We start from the raw sequence: 22,764 nt of genomic DNA, 5'->3' as shown, positions 1-22,764 counted from the left end.
TAGAACTCACAAATTGAATGAGAGGTCGGTGCCTTTAGTGGGAAAGGTTCTCACGCATTGAATGAGGGGTTGGTGCCTCTAATAGGTTGAGCCTATGAACTTTGTAAAAGAAGATTAAATATAAACGCATTAATTTGCCATGGTTTTCTCCCATTAGGGTTTTCACGTATACCTTGTGTTCTATTTGTGTTACATTTTAGTTAGATCTCATGTGAATACTAATATGCAATGAATATGCTTTGAGATTAAGTTATATAATTATGATATTAATTTGAAAAAGTAAAAGTTTGTTGTTATACAGTTTCACCCCCTCTCAGTAAAATTATGTTCTCAACAATCTTTCCATCTATTAATGCTTAATTAAAATACTACAAAAACAGAGAGTAAGGAGGACTGAACAAACCAACGATGATTGTCCAATTGGAACCCATACAGCTCATTCAAGAATAAGCTGCGTAAAACATCACCTGCATAAAAACCAAGAAAATATAATTTAACAACACAAATAGAAATTGTAATTGTAGATTACATATCTGGTGTAATAAAAAAATATAATAACTTTTTCTAATATTCTTTTTATAAAATCCTTAATATATAGGTGTATATGTGAAATATATCGTCTAAAGTGTAATTTATATCTTCAAATGACAAAAAAAAAGTGGATTTGGGCAGGATACACATAAGTATGATACAGAGGAAAAGAAACATAAGAAAGATGAGAGTTCCTTTTTTGATATAAAATGTTCCTCTTTTCTTTTTTGATTGGTAAGTGAACAAAGCTTCATCCACATACTTCACAACACTTCATCCACTAAAGACCATCTCAACCAATGCAAACCAATTAGGCCACATATTCAACTTTTTTTAAACTTAGATGTCTCATGTCACTATGGAAATTTGAACAAAAGTGTCCACAATGATAATCCAATGACTTCATCATTTGAGCTCAACCCCGTCAATGAAAAAGTCCATTATATAAAGAAAACAATACAAAAAGTTAGCTAAAATGTAAACTGCCACCATCACTTAAACAAATGAAAGAAAATTGAGATAAAGAACCATCATAATAACTATTAAAGAAGACAATCAGTTGAACATATAAAAACAAATAATCTTACAAAATTTGCCTCTCTCGAGATGGATTACTTCCTACCTAGGATTCTTTAATGCACCAAAGAAAACGATAACTTTTCTATTTTTCCTAGCTTCTTTGGGACCCCCAACAGCATAAGAAATAAATAGCCAAAGATGTTCAAAATAGATAATAATCAATAAAATTTAGTTTATGTTAGCATTATAAATTGCTCCTTTCAGGATAACACATAATGCAACAGCCTAAGGGTAAACCTTTCTTCAATTTAGACAGGGAAGCTGGTCTTCCTCCCACAGCCGTAGGGAGTAATCACACCCCACAGGCTGCCAAATCATGGAGGTCGTGGAAAAAAACTGAAAGCATTCTTTTTTATTATTTTTTATTATTTTATGTTTGGTTTTAATGTGGGTTTTGATAATATTTGTATAGATATATATTTTCAGATAAATATACAATTATATAAATGTAAATTCATTTATATTTGTATATTGGTGTGGGTCAAATATGTATATATATATATATATATATATATATATATATATATATATATATATATATACATTATAATTGTTTATCTATGTTGGTAAAATATTGAGATAAATATATACATTTGGATGTTTATGTTGGTTAATTATTTAGATATATATATTCATTTATATGTTTATTTTGGTTAAAATGTATATTTACTTTTGTGAATTAATAGATTGTAATTTTCAAATAATGGGTGTTTTAGTAAAATCATCTGTTTGGGGGAAATTATTGGAATATGGTTCTAAAATGGGAATGTGCGTTCTATTGGTATTTAAGTGTTATATTAAAGCAAGTTTATGGACTTGTATTGATTTTAGGAAGATGCCATAGTTTTGATGTGTATTTTATGTCAGTACACGTCTTTTCCCATCAATGGATTTTGGTGTTTATGAGTTGCCCGGTTTGTGTCATCGGTATACCTCCAGTGTGCTCATCCTTTGTAAAGGTTGTATGTGGCCAAGTGTTTGTCAGTTTTGCTTTGGAACTCATTGTGATGTTATTATACAGTGTTATCCAATTCAACTTTCTTTAAGGACTTCAGTTATGGGTATCTTTGCGGTTTATCAACTTCTTGGCATTTATATCATTACTCTACTAAAGGGATTGAGCCATGTTGTGCTCTTTGATGAAAGTTAATGTATTTGTTGGCTATGTGGTTGAGATGTGATGTAACTCAGAGACTTGGTTGGATTCCATTATATGGTTATTTGATGTTGTTTCATCTGTTGCCTTGAATTTGGATTTTGATAGGCTTAGTGTCATAAGGGGGAGTGGCTTCCAAGTGGGGGCCAAGGCCCAAAGTGGCTGCCAAGATAACCACTTAATAAGTGATAACCTAATTAATGAATTAGGGGGTTGGGTAGTTAAACACATTAAACAAGATTCAGTGTGCCCCACTCATGGCTTGAGTGCTCGTTTAGGCTCAAGATGAGGTGGGAAGGCCTGGAATGGCGTGATCGACTACCTTGTCCTCTTCAAAGGTATGTTGGTTCCGCATGAGACTTGGATTGGATGGGGGCCGAGATTGGGAGAGGTTGCCAAGATAACCTAGGATGGGGGTCGGGACCTATGGAGACCTGACAAGATAACCCATATCAAGCTATACGATGACACTCTCCCCTTGTGAGCACTAGAGTACTGCCAGGTGTTTGAAACCTCTGGAGTATTCCTGTTTGGAGTTTTATCTATGTGTATCTTGTTGTGTCTTTACCCGGTGGAAGTGTGTTTAGAGTCTAGACCATGTGTTGTATTTCTTTGTTTGTTTGCTTGAGGGCCTTATGTCTATCTCCTAGCACAGGGGATGGTCCTTTTCGGTCCACATGGTCGTGGTGGTAGTTCCTTTTCCTAACGGGGATTTTGCACCTGTCTATGCATGGATTGGATTCATACTTGTTCCAGCTTGCTCTCATGGATTTGGTCAGCTTGGTGAGTCAGATGGGACTTTATGCATCTACCATGTTGTATTTATGTGTTTCAGATGTAACCTATGTATATTCATGCCTACATAGCAAATGATGTAATCATGTTGTAATTATGATGTAATCATGATGTAAACTTGATGTATATGGAAAGAGTATTAGATGGTAGGTTTCTATTTCTGTTATTGAAAACATTGGTTCTATACAATTAAATGTAACATTAGTTTTAGAAATATTTATGTTATGTAATGTATCTGTAAGAATTATTATCTTGCTTAAATGAATTGCTTTAGTTAATTAAATTTTCTTAAGTACATGTATGCATCAAATGTTATCTTGATTTAGATTAATTCCTTTAATGATGTATGATTAGATTAAGTAACCACATTGAGAAACCTTAGGGGAAACATTAGTAGTTGTCTTCCGCTTGTGCAATTAACCTAATCTTAACTTCTTAATGTTTAAAGTGTTCATTTAATGTTTTAAAAAATATATATATATTTCACTCTTTTTATAGAATGTTAATCTGTTCCTCTCGGGTTTCTTGGCAGGGCATTACACTCTTGTAACTTAAAACAAAACTAAACCTAGAACATAAGGAAACGACCTCTAGCTTTTTACCATATGTACAACTGAAATATCTCTGTTTTGTGCATGCATTGAAAACAAAGTAAAGAAATTTCCTAACTTTTTAGTTCTTGATTAAAGCTGCAAGACTTATCAACTCTTTTACTTGCGACGAGATTATTATATCTTTCCTCTTCAAAACTAGCAACTACAATAGTAACAAATGCTCACTCTCTTTCGCTAAAAGCAAACACTAGAAAGCATGAGTACAACACAAGAATTAAATAAACAAACAAATACAATTCAGCAAACAGATTAGATGCTATCATAAACAATGGTACAATATATTCTTCCATGAAACCTGCAATACAAAGCCAGCCTTTTTCTAAAAAGACCATTCAATTTCACAAATCAGCAAACAAAAGATTATAATCTCAATTGCATGTAAGTGTAAAATTATCATTCTTTTATTGCTTATTCATAAGTGTCTACAATGATTTTGAACGATAAATATATAAAAAGCATCTATAGTTACTATGCTAAGAATAGTTCAATTGCAATCAAAGCAAGCTTTAAAATATTAAAGTGCATCTAAATACATCATCTGACATAAGAAATCTAAAAAATACACCACCTCAGAATAAACCCCTAACAAGATCATCTAAAAATTGGTTGTCTCCAAAAAATAACAATAGCTAAAAGAAGCCAGTCTGGTGTTTGTCAGCTCCTTCTAATGATTCTAATGAGGAATCCAAATCCTTAGAAAACATATGAAACCCCAACAATTCATCCTTTGCTTTATAATTTCCACATGATGACTTTGAAGTGCCTTGAATGAAGAGTGAAGTAAATGATAACTTCTTTGAGTTTTCTTACCAAACCCTCATTACATTATGCCAAATCTATTAACTCAATTTTATGAAATCTTATCATAGCTGTTCAAAGGGTGAAATTAAGTGTTGCAACGAAATTTAATGGATGTGTTGCTATTAATCAACAAGATACTAGGAAACTTGCTCCAATGGCATCCTTCCTTGCCACCAATGAAACCCTTGCTCAAGAAGGACAAAGAAAACAATGGCAAACACTTATTTAAGATAAATACTCAGATAAATCTATTCCGACTTACTTTATGCCTTCCTCTCACATAGGCATGCTTTTTAACTCCTATGGGCAAATTTTTCATGCTTTTGAGTTGTCTTCCAACTCTTTCGTAACCCAAGCATACTTTTTGACTCTTCATAACCTTTTTTAAACATGAACCTTGTTGCTTTCCTTTGTCCAAGCAATCACTTTTAAAGTTATTTGCACCCATTTTTCACATTTCATTGGTGATAAAAGTGATATTCTCTTTCTTGGTGGACCTTTTGAGACCTCCTTGCACTTTTCCTTCTAAAAACTTGTTCATTTCATCAATATCATAATAGCCCTCCCAATCATGTAGCACTACATCCATTACTTAATATTGGCGTTCATGGTCATCACACCAGTGTAACCCCATCATAGCTGATCATGAAGTGCATAATCAATTTGAAGATATCTTTCTCTGAACTTTGATTGCCAATTAATGATTGTGTGAGATTTTTTTTTGTATCACACTCTGTGATCCGTCATCAAGATAGAATAGAGCTAAGAGAGATAAAAGATGATTAATTGCAGACTAGGACTGGTTTAAAAAGAAGGTAAAGGAGAGGGGTTGGGGGATTGGCACATGGCTCAAAGTGAGAAGGACTGGAAATTAGATTGAAAAATAAATAAGAATAACAAGGGGGGTAGAAATGGCTCTTTGGTATAAGGGCACAAAGAGAAATACTTGTTACTTTAGGTAAGATAATGAATCTATTGTAACTACTGCTCTAAATATGGAGTATTAAAAAACTTATCAAATATTATAATGCACAATAACAATATATAAAATATTATAAGATATGTTGTGCTACCAATGAATTATAAAGAGACTAAAAACTTTAACAAGATATAATATAAATGGGTGAGACATCCGAAGTCTACAATATGAGATATAAAGATAAAAACTGAAGTATAGACACAAACGTGATCTAAACAATGTATTACAAAATGATATAAATTAAGATAAGTTAACCAACAATAAAACAATATAAAATATGACGAGGATTAAAATTATTATACATAAAATAAAATAACATAAGTACAAGTGTGTTACTGTTAGAGTGACTCTGTCCATCCTCATGTTGGTTAGGTTGCAGTATGAGGGTCCGGAACCACCTGATCGTACTCCTTACTTTGGCTATCGAACCGGAACTAGGTAAGTGGATCAATGGGTTCTGATTCGACCGGTGTTTAAACACTTATCGAATATCTCAATCTACCCGTATATCTACCTAGCTTCTGGTGCTGGTGGTTCTGGATTTGGATCTAGGCGAGGTGGGGGCGAATCAACTCACAACTGGCTATGATCCTGCCTTTCCCGCTGGTGAGATGGGAACTAGGTAAGCTGAATCTCCTGAATTTGGAAGCTTGGAACTGGCTATGGCTCTCAATCTTCATCTCGAACTGCTGCAGCCATTGATGCTGGGGTGCTACTGAAATAATTGATCAATTGAATGTAAAAAGGCACTGCTGAAACCACACTATTATTCGGCCTAATGTCGATTGAGTAGTTCAGCCTAATTAGGAAATGGTTCCTAAGCTGAATGGCCAATTCAACCTATTTATTCCAATTACTTATGTCTCGCTCAGGGCTTCTTTTGGTTATTGATAAAACAATAAAATAAAAATACAGCTTTTGTTTAATTTGTTACAATTCCATAACCAACTATTAAGCGGATAACACAACTATGTTGCTACTACTTAATAATCATTCGACGACTACGCTGCGGTAATAATATTGTGCTACTTTTACTAAGTTGTTCAACCTAAGTCAATATTTTCACTCTTTCAATATACTTCCTCCCTACTTTTTTGAGTTTGATGAGCGACATTAGAGTTTGATGTTAGGGATCGTGATAGGGATATTCGTACTATAAAAAAGTTAAGATATACAAATTGAGGTATATATTAATTATATATATCTATAGGTGTATATATACTGATTATTACAAAAACAAAATGAACTTGGCTCAAAGATGCTAAATAAAGTACATGTGGTTCAAGTTAGAGGCCTCGATGAAACCGATTATATATGTTATGACTATATTATAAACTAAATATATATAACATCAAATTTTATATATATTACTTAACAAAATTTAGCTAAAGAAAGAAAATAAATAAAAATATACTTAGATAACCAGTATTTAGTTAGTGAAAGAAACCAAAATATATAAGAAGATAATACTCTTATATATGACAAATAATTTCTTTCAATAGCTAAATATATAGAAAGAAAGAAGTAAACGAGAAAACAAGAATTTAGAATAATAATTATCAAAAAATGTTTTTACAAAAGAAAAAAATTAAATAGAACAAATGATATGAATGAAGAAATTAGATAACTGAAATTACAATAATAAAGGAAGAATGTACAAACATAAAAATTAAAGAACATTAGAAAATAAAAAATACAAATGTTATATATATATATAACATAGCTAAAATATAAAGGAAATAAGCAAAAGATTAAAATATTAAAGCTTTTTAAACTAATCAAAAATAATATAAAGAAGAAAGTAATATAAATAAAATAAGTAATTAGAAATAAATATCTATAAAATTAGCAAAAAACAATATACTAACTACTAAAGCTTAAAATTATATATTACTAGCAAAACAAAATTATAAACAAAAGCAAAAATAAAAAATAAAATGAACGATGTTAATAAATAGATGCAATTAAAAATAAGGTTAGTTATAACTACCGCTATAAGAAAACAAGTACATATAAAAAAATTTAAATAAAAACTTACAATTAGATAACTAAAGAAAAAACATAAAATAAGAAAGAAGGGAAAAAAAAACCGAGAAAAGGGGAAGAACAAAAAAAAGGAAGCAAGTAACACCGTAGGCAATAAATTACTAATTAGGAAAGGAGAGGAGTGGAATGAGGAGGAGGAAGGGGAGAGGTAGAGGGAGAGGGATACAACCTGGGAAAGAGAACTTAGGGATGGTAGTTTAAGGAGGGGGAGGGGAGACGGTGTTTTTTAGGGCTAGAAAGCAGGGGCAACTAAGAGAGATTGAGACTCCAACCTTCATCTTTGTTAAGGTTAGAGAGATGAATGGTTATTTCAATGATCAATCACATTTCAATGGCCTCCAATTTTCTTTTGAAGATGTTATCTTCTTTGAACAGGATGTAGGTGTTTTCTAAGCAGAAATGATGTTTGGTAGAAAAAGAGTGATCAGCAAGGGCTGATTCGACAACTCAATCATTCTTAAAGTCAGCGCTATGCTCTTTGATTCTAGTATAGAAGGAATGCCTTGTTTCACCGATATAGGGGGTGCCACAAGAAAAAACTATCTTGTAGACACCAGAATTTACGAATATGTCCCTAGGGTCTTTGAGAGAAGGTACCCTATTTTCCAAAGTTCTGCAGGGTTTGAATGCACATTGAATGCCTTGCTTAAGAAGGATCTTACTGAGTTTACGGGAAAGGCCCTCACTGTAGGGGAGGGATGCACTAAGAAGGATCGTGGGTTGGACAGGTTTGACGTCAAAGAGGAACCGATGCTTGGCTTGGTTAAAAGCTCTAAATAATTGCTTACTAGAGTACCCATTCAATCTAAATACTTCACGAAGATGGGTCAACTCCAAGTCTAAGTTTTCATCATCACAATACTGCGAATTGCTAGGGACCCCATTTTTTGGCACGCATGCTAATGAGAAGAGGACTATAGGTAGAGGATGGTATGGGTAGCTTTGCGGTACACCCAACGACCAATGGAGCCATCCAATTTTTTGATGAGCATAATGTCAAGAAAAGAAAGTTGGTTATTTGATTTGAGCTCCTTACTAAAGGAAATACATTGAGCAATGCTACTGAGGTGAGCATGAAATTCTTCTAACTTTTTTGGGCCATGAAGCCAATAGACATTAGTGTCATCCACGTACCACTTACACCACTTTGGCTTTAGAGGGAAGGAGAGAAGGGCAATCACCTCAAAATGCTCCATTTAGACATTGGCTGTGATTGGAGAGAGGGGGGAGCCCATAGTCAACCAATCCACTTGTTCATAGATGGCCCCTTGGAAGAAGAAGAAAGTGGACCTAAGGCATAACTCTACCAAGCTGAAAACCTCATTGTTAGTCTCGTGTTTAATGATCTCAACAATATAAGGGATAGGCACCTTGGTGAAGAGGGAGACTACGTCAAAGCTCACCAACATGTCATTACTTTCAAGTTTTTGGTCCCTGATAAATTGAACATTTTCGTAAGAGTCTTGTATGTAGGAGTCAAATTTACCAGCAAGAGGGTTGATAAGTTTGGAAAGGAATGAAGCCAATTTGTAAGTTGGAGAGCATATGGTGTCAACCATGGGTCTGAGAGGAACAAACGCTTTACGAATTTTAGGAACTCCACAAATGTGAGGCATAACATCTTTGGAGGGCATGAGGCACTTCTCAGTGGTGTCATCAAATGAAGAGCAAGAAATAGCAGCTTTAGGCACTTCTCAGTGGTGTCATCAAATGAAGAGCAAGAAATAGCGGCTTTGACTTTTTTTTAATTTTGAAATAGGGATTACAAGATAAGATTCTATAGCTATAAGTATTAGATAAGAGGTCAAGCATTTTGGATATATAGTTCACCTTGTTCCTAATTACCAAGGCATTACCTTTGTCTACTTTAGTAATGGTCAGGTCATTGTTGTGCATTAAATTGTTAAAGGACAAAAGTTCGGCCTTAGAAATGTTACCTTTGGGAGGTTTGATTGCCAATACCAAAGCTCTAGTTGTCTCTATGAAAGGAACACTTAGTGGATTAATGTAAAATACTTCAACAATGTCTTTGCACAATTTACTCATCTCAATAGGAGTTATTTCCTAGTTGCTCCTCAATCAAACTCTATTGTGGTGTTATATGGTTACAAGGTGTAAGTAATACCTTAGGCAGATCCGTGAATTTGGATCCAAATATAGATGATCTTATTCATTCTACCATAGCTAAAATTCAGGTTGACTTAAATGTACATAAAGGGCTACCAAATGAAATATGGTTAAATGTGGAGGATAGGATATTGAGGCAAATGTTGGACTATGAAACTGTGCCATTTCGATACAAAATATGTTTTTACGTAGGGCATATTATTTCTAAGCGTAAGGCAGGAAAATCTCACTCAAGCAACCAAGCTACATGGTGGAAAGGAGCATGTTTTTCTCATCTTTCTGTTAAGAAGCAGCTCCACCATCTTCTAATGAGTCAAATGGTTCCAAATTGATAGCTTCCTTGTGTCTAGCTACTAATGGGTCCCTAAAAACTAGTAAAACAATGAGCGATAAAATATGGTTGCAGAGAAGAAACATTAGGCTACGGCAGATGCAAGCAAGGTGGAGAAAAAGAAGATTAAAACTTTGTGTTAGATGGCATTTATCCCATAGGCTAACAATGGAGGGAAGGAGTGTTGGGACTTGGGTGATATTCACCTACAAAGAATTCCTGAAGTCAGAATTTGTCTATAAGAATGCAATTCAGTAAGATATGATGAATTTCAAATGTTATAGTACAATGTGCATGTTAATTTACATGTAATGATGTTGTGAAATCGTGTGTATGTATATTGTTCCATTTGCCTCTATAAATGTTGTTAGATAGATTTTGCAATATTAATGACTATTTTGGATCACACTATCTCAAGTTTCTTTATCCCAGAACATCAGTATTTGCAGTGCAAATTGCCAACAAGGAGCACTCAATGTTGAAGATCCCTACCCAATATAGAATTCAGAATTCAGTTTGGCCTGCCATTTATTCTCCAGACGAGGAATGGGAAATAGGCTTTCATTCTAGATTCAGTTTTGGCTTCAACCAAACAATCTCTTTCTTCTCTGCCTACATCTTCAGAAAATAAGGATGTGAAGGAAGCTAAAGGGTGGACAGAAGTAAATAACAGAAAAGCACAGTCGAAAAAAAATCCAAAGCACATATGGTTTTGAGATCTCATAGAAAAATAGGAAAGCCTTATGTTTGTGGATTTTTTGTGTCTGCATGTTATGACTGGTTTAGGTAGTTCATAACTTCATGCAGAGGTTATAGCTGGTCTTCCTGTATTAAGATCTGGCTGAAATAGGGCACCATAAAAAGAAAACTAGTAATTTGTCTAGAAAAAAAAAAGATTGTAACAGACAATTCATTTTATTTATACAAAATAGGATTACCTTTAACCTCCATATCAACCACACCTCCAAATAGAAGAGCACGTTTTTTGTGAACACACATTGAGAACCCTGCACGTGCTCCAGGGGGCATTCCCAACTTCTTTACCTGGTATCAGAAAATAAACCAACTATTGATTCCAGAGATCTTAAACTTCATCAATACCTAATATGGACAAAGCGACTAAAAAGAAGTAGTCATCAATGAACAACATCCAGTTCTTGCAAACAAATAATTTTGTCAATTTCCTACTTGCAGACCATCCATCATCAATGCAAACATCATATTGAACGAGATCAATATAATGATAGCCAATCACTTTTAAAAACTATGGAAAAATATAGTTTGAAAACATATGATATAATTCTTGTATGAAAACTCAGAAGGAAAAAAATGATCAGATATACAGTTTCACCTTATTCCACTCTCCAGCTCTTGGATCAAGGACCCACATGTCTACAAGGACAATTCCTTTTTCAGAGACATCTTTATCAGGTGCATGGTCTTTGAAGTATCCTCCGTATAAAAAGATCTACAGAATAAACATCCATTTAAAGCCAGCATTCATACATGTGGAAAAAATAAAAAAGCACATGGATGCTATGGTTTTATCCTCAATTTTCAAAGTAGTAAATACCACCAATCTATAAAAAGACAATCATTTATCTTTTAGTAGTATTTATACAATTACAAATTTACACACAAGCAAAATAGTAATACAAAAGTCGCCAAAAAACATAGCAAATTCCATTTGCCTCGTGAAAAACACATACTTCTATTATCTTTGTTTGAGTCCTCATTAGCATTTTCTTGAAATTTCCATATACAATATGAGCTATCATATCATACATCAGCAAGAATCTTCTACAATGTTCAAAAGTTAAGATTTAGGTAAAGACTGATCATAAAGCGTTAAGATTTCACTACCATCTCAAAAAAAAAAAAAGAGTTAACACAGATTGCATGGTGCAGGTATGGGTAGAGTAAAGATATTTAGACACATTCCTTGAAGACACTATCATATCACTTAATAAATACAATTTGAACTAATCTATGTTCTCCCAAGTTTCTAGAATGGTGATAGAGGGACACGTTTCTAGGATGGGTTTTTTCGAGACCATTTTAGGAGATGGCCAAGAACAGCAATAGGAATGACCATTCAGAGAAAAGACAATATTTTAAAAATTAGGGAAATTTCAAATATTCATATGATAGTATTGATAAGGCATTCATCATATACATTTTAGATCCTAAATACACAACATTAGAGTTGAACAAAGAATGCACATGAGAGTTGAACAAATTAACAAATGTCAAAATTGAAAATTTAATTGCTTCCTTAATTCATTGTCGATGTGCTTATCATCAAAAAATACAACAAAATGCCCAATGGCTACAAGTTTGAACTACAAAATGACAAAGTCAATAAAACATAGTGATAGAAAGTATAAGGCTGCCCCTATTTGCCATCTGCCAACACTACATCAAAATCAAAGTCTGACTCTAAGCCTCTACCTCATCCAATGGAACTCCTATTAAAATATTGTAATGTTTCTTTAATGGTCATCTTAGTTGCTTTAGGAAGTTTCCTTTTCTGTCTTCAGCTCACGATTGTTTCATTTAGAAACATCGTCTTTGTAAATCTATTTAAGGAGCCTTCGTCTCCTTTGTTTAATACATTGATTATTTGCTATGTTACCCCGAGTTTCCAGGATGGGGACAGCAAGGGACAGGGGTACGTGTTTCTGGGACGGTGATTTTTTTTGCCAATTTTGGGGACGGCTAGGGGACGGCAAAGGGGATGGCTATATAAAAAATAGGAAAAATTAAAATAAATAGGAAAATCTAAAATATTCATATCAAAACATGGATAAAGTATGCACATATACATTATAGAACCTTAACATATAAGATCTAGCAGAGTTCTTATGTCAAATTTGTGTTAAATTGAGAGTCAAAGTCAAATTGCTTATAGAGTTCATTGTCAAAATTCACTGTCAATATGCAGAATTTATGGGGACGGCTGAAAAAAAAACAGCGGACGCATCCCCAGGTAACATAGATTATTTGAACATGGTATCAGAGCAGGTCAGTGGGATTTCATAAAATTTGGCGAATTTTTTAAGAAAAATTCAAGCCTCTTCTGATCTGGAATTTTTTCCCGAAATTTGTTCTTCGATTTTTTATAAAAATAAAAATTTGTTGGAGGTATTTTTTTTACAATCGTTGGTAGCTTCCCTCTATTCAAGCATTGCTGACGGGAGGGTTTTTGTAACCCGTGTTTCCTCCCTGTCGCGACCTGTTTTTGCATTGGTCGTGTTTTGCGTTTCTCCGGCTCTTCTAAGGCATGCATGACCTCTAAAGGTACAAATTCGGAGGCATTTTTGCTGGGAGCCATTTTGTGGAGGTTCTTTGTAGAGACCAAGGGTCGTGGATCGTGGATTTTCTGTGAATCCAAACATCGCGCGTGTTCCCTGTTCTTTTTCGCGACCTCTGCTCATTTACCCACGTCAGGTCACTTCTTTCCACGAAAAATTGACAATCTTTTTTGTCGAATTTCTGAGTATTTCCCCATTGTGACGGAACCACTTGTTTTTTTCGCCTACGGTTTTTCCCTCTGCTCATTCTTGCACTGATTGGTCCCATGTTTGATGGCAATTTTGCAGACTTGATGTATTGATACTAATAGTTACCAGCTAGGTAGTCTCTCAAAGGCTTCTGAGAAACCATTCTAGGTGTCTATACACTTAGATATAAGATTCTTCTCAATGGATGCACAATTGTTTCGTCACCATTGTTTAATAGCTAAGTTACCGATTTGGGTATGGATACGGGTACGGATTCGTGGATTAGACAAAAAAAAAACTCTTGGGTACGGGTACGTCCGTACATATATATATATATATATATATTTATTTTATATATATATATATATGTTCAAACATCAAAATTATATATATGTTTTGATGCATTTCATGCATCATAAGGGGCGAAATTAGGGTTTAGATGTTAAAAAAATATTTAAAAACGTGTTTTCTTATTGTTTTTTTAATTGTTTTTTGTGTTTTTATGACCCGTGGGCTCCGTTTTTGGGAACCCACGAGACTTGGTTCTCCTGGGTGGTTCTCCCTGGGTTCCTCCCGAGTCCTGCCCAGGTGGTTGGGTTCTCTATGGGTCCTTCGTGGCAGAACCCACAGAGAACCCAGCCACCTGGGCAAGACCCAGGAGGAACCCAGGGAGAACCAAGACCAGGCAAGAACCAGGACCCGGACCTAGCCCATTTTGCCAAGAACCGGTATCTTAGTTTAATAGCCAAAGAAACTTTCGAAAGGGTGAAGATAATCTTTTCTCAGTCAATTCTTTGATTTATTGCAAAGGAGGAACAAACAAGCCAATTATCCAGAGGATCTATGTCTATGTTACCTTTAGGAACAAGCATGTCTAGATTGACTTGTACCTTTTATGGTGTGGAACCAATATAGAGTTTGCTAAAGGTAAAGCTTTCTAAATGAAGTTACACCCTCATTAAGATGGGAAATTATCAACAATTCTTGCTCTATAACATGCATATTATTGTTCAGATTATTCCAACTACCATAGCACATCCTCTATCGTTCTTTGGAGTGGAACCATAGTCAGTGTCTCTAAATCTCAGGCTACCATTTCCAATCATTGGATAGGAAGGCATGCATTAGGCTACTCAACCACAACCACAACATCTTGTTGCTTGCCTTGTATGGATGGGCATACAAATTGCAACATACAAATGCAAATTTTAAGACCACAAGGCATGATACAAAGTGTTTACATTATTATCAAATATACAAAACCCAAGATGCTGCCTAGAGGATAGACACACTTAGTGGAGCACATATACTGTGGTGGAAGGTTATGTTGAATGACAAAGGCCAATAACTATACCAAAGTGCAATGAGTAGAGAACAATGGGTGATAGAACAATTAGACACTACAAATGAGAACAATAACACTATGTTACCAAAAACTAGAGACGAAAACTACAACGGCAATGGCGATGTGACAAGAAACGGAAAATTTAGAGGTTGCGTATAAGAAAACAATTTTATATACATATTCATTTTCAAAAATTAAAAAACTTTGTGAAAATGTAATAAAATAATTTTGTATTTTTTATCAAAAGTAAAATAAATACACGTGTAGATCACCCATCCCCACACGTTGGTAAGGCATCTAATGCATCAACATTTAGCGGACCAGAGGGAGAAGCAGCAAAGAACTATGAGCTGGCACACCAACTCTCCAGCATATATTTTTTATTAGGAAAGCAAAGATTTATTGTTAGTTAAAATCATGCATGCAAGTCTGCAATAAATTTTTAAAATAAACAAACCTTCCTTTAATTGTTAGAAGCAAGTGAAAAGCCTAAAAAGAAGGCTGAGATTTTTTATCATTCACACTGGCTTAGAAATAAGCTTTACACAACTAGGAACAGCTTAGAAATGGCCATCTGCAATGGGAACCCATTTCAGCCATCAAAATGCGAAACGGAGGTTCCCTATTGCATAACATGAAAGAGTTTTGTGTGAGATTTGAAAGGTCAGATGTATTGTCAGTGCCTAGGCTATCCCCTTGTTCTACCACTTACTAGTTGTTATTAAAGAATGGTGCATACATTAGTATACATGTAAGAGGGTGACAAGTGACTTGAGAGCTACAAGGCCATCCATTGCTCTACCAAATTCAAGCTATATTCCTCTACATGGTCATTACCCAAGAATAGTAGTGTAGATGCCTATGTAGAAAAATCTATCAAACTAGATACCATTGGATGTGTGCAACAAACTAAGGAGGGTTAGATTATCGTATTAAGACCAAGTTTTCTGCAAGTGATGACTAAGACACTAACAACGCCACATAAACCATAGGAGAGTGATGATGGAGTTATGATCTCCTCAGTGTCCCAAATGCTCCTAGGTCATTAACCAATAGATGTAGAAGAAAATAACAAGTGGGCTACTCATATCCATAAATGTACATAAATTTTCAAATGTCATATATTTAATCAACCAATGATAAGCAATAATGAATGCAACTTGTGCTAGGACCGTATAGTCAAACCAATTCACAAGGGATAAGAAACATCATTTACAACTTGTTTGCATCCCCACCTATAGAAATTTCACCAATTCCACAAATGTAAAAATTTTACTAGTACAAAAACGATACCATAGCATTGATTGGCAAAGGAGAGTGTGATTGATGAATAAGATCAGATCTATATGAAAGAAATGGTTAAGAATATTCCTTGAGTGTGCAGCCAGTTTAACATTGTGGCATGAAAACAACACTAAATATGACTATTTGTGGATTTTATATTTCAAATGATATAAAGTAAGACATTAGTATCTATTGTGAATCATTTCATTAATATAAGGTAGTAACAAACATATAAAGATAGTATGATCAATAAATTTTGATACTAACCTCATCTTGGTAAACGACAAGTTGGAAACCACTCCTTGGACTAGGCCATAAGCTTCCAGGTTTTGGTTTAACTTCTTGCCACTAAAAGTTTAATATAATTATATAAGAATTGTAAGGAACAAAAATACAGAAATAAGCTAAAATATTAACAAAAATACAAAAATTCATCTACCTTCAGTTTGTCAAGATCAAAAATATAAAAGCAAGCTAAAACAAAACACCAAAACATAAAAAAGTTCAATCTACCTTAAATTCATCAAGATCAAAAATGTGCAAATCATTATAATACCTGCAAACAAGAAAATGTCCAATAATTAGATACAATGTACACAGCTTTGTCAAATGTAAGAATACTTATTTCTTTTACACTTCTAGAACAACTTCAAAAAGAAGAGAACACACTAATAAACCCACATTTCAAATTATGTGCAACAGAGAAACTAATTTGGAAGAGAATTTTGATCAAGATCAACTAAATTAGACTAATAAACATAAAACAACCAAAACTAGCTGTAAGGACCACCATAATATCAAATCAACATAATCTACAAAATGCACATAATCTAGCATAAACTCAAGATCAAAGATATGAAACTACATTTTGACATAAATTTTGAGTACACAAGCCAATAACATGGCTAAGCATAAGGAAACATATTCCTTTACAATAGATCACAAGGTCGAATACAATGAATACATAATGTACAAAACATAAAGATCGCCATGACAAGAACTCCTGACATTTGTCTCTCTCGAGCACACCACAGTCGAAAACATTGTCGTAGCGTGTATCCATCCTAACACGAAGTATTTACACTTCCCCGGAATTCTTCTTGACATGAAGAATACCCGACCCAGCACAAGGAAGACTAGCAATGCAAATCTGGCAAGAGTACTGGAATTTGTGCAACATGATATATCCACATTCTAACGCTAACGTAATGATATCATGGGCACACAAGATGCATATAACATACATATGAAGACAAAAGCAACAATCCTTGCTTAACTATCTAAAATCATTTCAAGATCTCAATTCCATCTCAATCACATTTATTTCAAGAGGTAAACATAACATGATTTATCTCAAACATGGAGAAAACACAAGAATGTTGTTGCCGGGAATAATCATTATGTTATGTTGTTATATTATGTTTATGTTGTCGTCGGTAATAATGAGTTACGGCGGTCAGTTAGTTGGCCGACGGGTAGGTAGTTGGAGTCGCGACGGTTGTGTCGCACCCCTTCGGGTATTATATATTGTGTACCTTTTCTTCGAAGTATCATCAGGATAGTCGTGTCAAATGTAATGTTATAAGCACTTGATGTACATGGACTCTTGAATTAACATAGAGACTAGTTATTTAATGTATTTCCATTATGTTCTGTGCATTTACTTTCTGCATTTAACCGTTTACCCGAGAGGGCAAACATTTGGCGCCGTTGCCTAGACAAACTCGGGAACGGAAGACACGGATGGCGCACAGACACAATGGGCCTACCCGTTGGTGAAGTAAACCCGGAGGCCGACAACGCGCGGACAGAACTTTACACAGGAGAAGACACGACAACGCGAGAATTTTCAATTTTGCTCCAGGTAGCCATTCAGACATACGTTCGACGAGAAGCGGCGGAGGCAGAAATCCCACCAAGTGTCGTGTGGACAGCGCTGGAGGTTAGCCCGGCAGTAAACCGGTTGATGAACCACCTCCCCCGGTTGCTTGCACAGGCATCGCTGGCACAACAGGCCCACCTGGAGGAGATTGCCCAAGAAGAGCGACGACAACAAATCTTGCAACGCTACGAAGAGAACAGCCGACAGGAAACGGAACGAGATGGCGCCAGGCCAGGAGGAAATTGAACCTTGTAATAATCTCGACATTGCTGATATAAATTGTGGCCGAAAGGCAAAAAAAAAAAAAAAAATAATATAAGTTTTTTTGTGTACATGGCGTGTGGTTGCTGTGTATGGAAGTGACTTATGCCCAATAGACTAAATAAGGACAAAAATAAAAAGATACAGAGTGACAAATGGGAAGTGGCACAAACCATGTTGAATCTCAGACAGCAGATAGAATGAAGGCGTAGGCTAAGGCAGCTTGCCGAGGGACGACCGGCCGAGGGGTTGCCCGAAGGGAACCCAGGAGGTGTCACGGAGGTTGCGGAGGCAGAGATAGACGGAGAGAACTACACTGTCTACACTGTTGTAGGGCTGCCAGAAGGAGTCACGGAGGGTGCCGAAGGAGAACTCTACAGTTCGCCAGAATACCACCGTAGGGTAAGAAGCCGCGAAGAGTTGGTGGAACAAACAAGGCGAAGTCTAAACCTGATCGACGATACCAAAGACTTGCTAAAGAATTTGTCCATTTCAGAGGACAACCGGAGGGAGACAACGGAAGGTGACGGTACGACCGAAGGTGCCGAGGGAGCACAAGGGTACCGTACGGGAGGCAATTTTTTTGGTTTGGTGTCAGCAACTTTTTCCGGAGCACCCACGAGTGGAGGTTCAGTTGCAGGAGGCGAAGGATCGCCAGGTACAAGCACACAAGGAATTAGAGGAGCGAGACCCAGCAGTGGGATGGCGAGTAAACAAAAATTGCCAAAGTTCACAGGGGAGGGCAAGGAAGACCCCTTACGGCACTGTCGTACATGTGAAACCATTTGGTCCGCCAACAGAGTAACAGACCAGGATGACTGGGTACAGCAGTTCCCAGCCACGTTACGAGGAGTTGCCAAAGATTGGTACTCCGATGTGGACAAGCAAAAAGTGGCCACGTGGGCCAATCTACAGAAGGAATTCACGGGGGAGTTTCGGTTGCTCCATGATGACAATGAAATTGTAACGGAGATATACAGTACCAAACAAGGTACCAAGGAGACAGTACGGGCATACAGTCGAAGGCTAAAAGAACTCTTGGGTAAAATGGAAAGCCAACCCGCAGATGGATTGAAGAAACGATGGTTCGTTGAAGGGTTGAAATCCTCCCTACGGAGGAAGATGAAAATTGTACCCCCGACGTCATATGATGATGCTTATAATAGGGCGATGAACCTGGAGAGCGAACACAAAACATCAAAGAAGAAGAAAAGTAATAAATCCTCATCCGAGGACGATGACTCTTCACAGGAAAGCAGCAGCGACGACGAGGCTGGCAAACGGGTGCAAGCGCTCCAGAAAGACATGGAGCGAATGAGAAAGGAATTCAAAATAATGAGAAGCACTGGTCGAAACGAAGGGGACATATGGTGCACTGAGTGCAAAGAGGAAGGGCACACAATGGGTACTTGCCAAAAGAAGGCATTCTGCGAGATTTGCCAAGTGATGGGACACTCCACCAAGGAGTGCCCATACAACATGAAAACCCGAGGTACGCAAATGAACCAGGTGCTGTTCACAGAGCAGGCCACAACATCCGCACCAGCGGGTACCGGCCAACATACTAACACAACAACATCATCTGGAGGATACCGAGACAACAGACGCGACGGCGGAAGGAATAGCAACAATAACAATGACGGAAGCCATATCCAGTATGACGCCAAGGGCCGGCCAATTATCCAATTTAGGGCCTGTAATCAGTGGGGGCACTTCGCCCGTGATTGCACGAAGGAAGCCACCCCTCGGCACCTCTGCCGTTGGTGTGGACCAGGCGACCATGAGGACGCAAATTGCCCGCAGGCAGGGGTTAATCTCCTCAACATTGAGAAGGCTGAGAAGACTGGTGAGAAAGAAGTACTGGCGATCACCCGCGCCCAGACGAAAAAAGCCACTTATCCCGACCCCCGTACGGAGAAGGAGAGATTACGGGAGGCAAAGGCCAATATTGAACGTGAGATGACAACCGAACGACGGGACAACGAGGTGGCGAGTACATCATCCCGTACGGAAGCGGAAAATAACATCATTGGGCAAATCTTGCAAATGGAGGTGCCAATAAAGGTAAAAGACCTTCTAGACTCTATGCCACAATTGAGGACTGCCATCCTCACCAATGTGCAAAGCACCGCATCGTCGAGTGCACCACAGGTAGGGGTTCCCGCCACCGCATCGTCGAGTGCACCATAGGTAGGGGTTCCCGGCACTGCTTCGAAGAGTACACCACAGGTGGAGGTTTCCGTCAGCCCTTTGACTGACCCGATGTTACTAGCCTTGAGTAGTGGTAGATACCCAGCTGTGGTAGAAATGGGTATCCGTGGGACCATTCTGAAGGACACCATTGTGGACGGGGGATCTGGGGTGAATGTACTACCAGAAGAAACATGGAAGCGGCTGGGGAAGCCCACCTTGTGGCCACCCACATTCAACCTGGTGGGAGCGGACCAACACGACATTAAGCCACTCGGCTTGTTGATGGCCTAGCAAGTGACAATTGGTACGCAACCATTCTTGTTAGATTTCGTGGTTATTCCTTCGAAGAACAAAGGCTATGACGCTATCCCGTGGAGAGCGTGGTTGATCAATGCGAGGGTAAACCACAACTTGAAGAAAAATACACTTTCCATGGAGAAGGGAGGGCGGAAATATACCATTGAACTACACACCCAAGATGTCGGCGAAGAGCTCGCCTCTTCAGACTCGGACTCAGAGGACTCTAATAAAGGGGAAGGGGGGTCCCAATGAAAGCAAGGGCAAGAACGCGATGGAGCTGAATAGTGAAGGGGTGCTCGAATTGGAGGGATGTTCTGAAGATGAGGTATGCTCATTTAACGTGCTCTTCCATCGGCAAATGGAGGATTACAAAATGTTCCAAAGCTACAGGCTCGAAGTAGAGGAACCAGAGCAACCAACAGAGGTGTACCTGCCAGAATACAAAGAATATTGGAAGGGAGACGCCCCAAACCCTGGCAACGTAGATAATCCGAAGAGTGTTGGCCACGATTGGAACCCTGTATGGAAGACCGCAGTCTTCAAAATCTTTATTATCCTTCTTCTTCTTATGTACGGGAAGGAGGTCGTGGTCCCTGTAGAATTTGTGGTTCCAGGTCTTCGGATGGCCATGGAAAATAAACTTGCCACCAATAGGCCCAAATTGAAACCCTACCACGCGAAGCGCGCAGGGGACCCGAGAGGCCAGACGGACACCCGAGAGCCCGAAGGGGGACCCGAGAGGATGGAAGGGGACCTAAGAGGCCGGGAAGGGGACCTAAGAGGCCGGGCAGGGGACTTGAGAGGCACGGGACAAAAGGAGACTTTTGGGCGAGGAAAACCGAGAAGGATGAAGGGCGATCCCAGAGACAGGGGACCCGAGCCGAAGACTCTTTAGACAATTTCAAATTTAAAAAAAAAAAAAAATTGCGGAAAAAAAACACCACCTTACGGGGCCGTACGGCAGATGACCGTACGGTTGGAAGAAAGAAAGAAAAAACGTACGGTCGTATGGCAGGCGACCGAACGATCAAAAATTTATTTAAGAAAAAATTAAAAAACCGTACCGTCGTACGACAGCGACCGTACGGTCAAAATAAAAAATAAAAAAATGGTACAAAATGAAAAAAAAAGAAAAAAAGAAAAAGAAAAATGGCCACTGTACGGTGGGACCACCAAGGTGACACCACTGTGCGGTGAAACCACCAAGGTGACACCACCGTGCGGTGAAACCACCAAGGTGACCCCACCGTGCAGTGAAACCACCGACGGTGACGCCACCGTGCGGTGGAACCACCGACGGTGACACCATCGTGCGGCGGTCACACCGTGCGGTGGGAGCCACCGAAGGTTGTTGCCGCGACATGAATCAACCGCACACCCAGCATAAACCCCCACACAGCCGCGCAGCCGTCATGGTCCGCCGTACGGTGGAGGGGTGTAGGCCGCACGGGAAGGTGGCTGCACGATTGGGAAGGTGGCCGCACGATCGGAGGTGCCAATGCTGTTGTTGACCGTACAGGGAGGTTGTATGGCCGGGGTGCCATCGGGGACATTACAGTGCCAAAAATTTAAAAAAAAAAAAAACGACGGATTGAAAAATGATTCGATGACATCTAGAGCCTAGACACTGAAAATATTGGAGTGTAGAAGAAGGGTTTTGACATCATAGAATATCACAGAAATGTTGTGCGCCATGGACTTTCGTATGGTTCTGAGGGTTGTAAATTGGTGTTGGCGGCGGGCGTTGCCCTAGGACCCCGCGAGGGGCGCTGCCCCTCGACCCCGCTGGGGCGCTGCCCCAAACCCCACGAGGGGCGTTGCCCCTCGACCCCACTGGGGGCGTTGCCCCCAGACACCCAGTTTATTTTGAGCTACAGAAGTCCATTATGTTCTGTGGTTTTCCGTATTGTGAGAAATTGGCGGGGAAGCCATAAGCCGTAGAGGGAGACGGATTTGGAGGTTGGGAACAAACAGAGTTTGAGGGAAGGCATTGCAGGTCCGCGCAGTTGTATGACACCAGGGAGTTATTCAGTTCAG

At 38.0% G+C, this 22,764-nt stretch overlaps 1 protein-coding gene across 2 annotated transcripts in view; it reads right to left on the bottom strand.

The window, feature by feature from the left end:
- The window catches only part of LOC131070450 (uncharacterized), a 250,978-nt gene that overhangs the window by 145,532 nt on the left and 82,682 nt on the right, over nucleotides 1-22,764 (bottom strand). For both annotated transcript variants that reach the window (XM_058006004.2, XM_058006003.2), the window contains exons 8-12: nucleotides 16,605-16,647; nucleotides 16,359-16,439; nucleotides 11,311-11,427; nucleotides 10,898-11,003; nucleotides 404-467 (exon numbers count right to left, since the gene is read on the bottom strand). In XM_058006004.2, the coding sequence (XP_057861987.2) occupies nucleotides 404-467; nucleotides 10,898-11,003; nucleotides 11,311-11,427; nucleotides 16,359-16,439; nucleotides 16,605-16,647 (411 nt within the window). The remainder of the gene's footprint in view (nucleotides 1-403; nucleotides 468-10,897; nucleotides 11,004-11,310; nucleotides 11,428-16,358; nucleotides 16,440-16,604; nucleotides 16,648-22,764) is intronic.

This window comes from Cryptomeria japonica, chromosome 3 (assembly GCF_030272615.1).
Source record: "Cryptomeria japonica chromosome 3, Sugi_1.0, whole genome shotgun sequence".
Lineage (NCBI taxonomy): Eukaryota > Viridiplantae > Streptophyta > Pinopsida > Cupressales > Cupressaceae > Cryptomeria > Cryptomeria japonica.
This window is presented reverse-complemented; position numbering and strand designations above follow the sequence as displayed.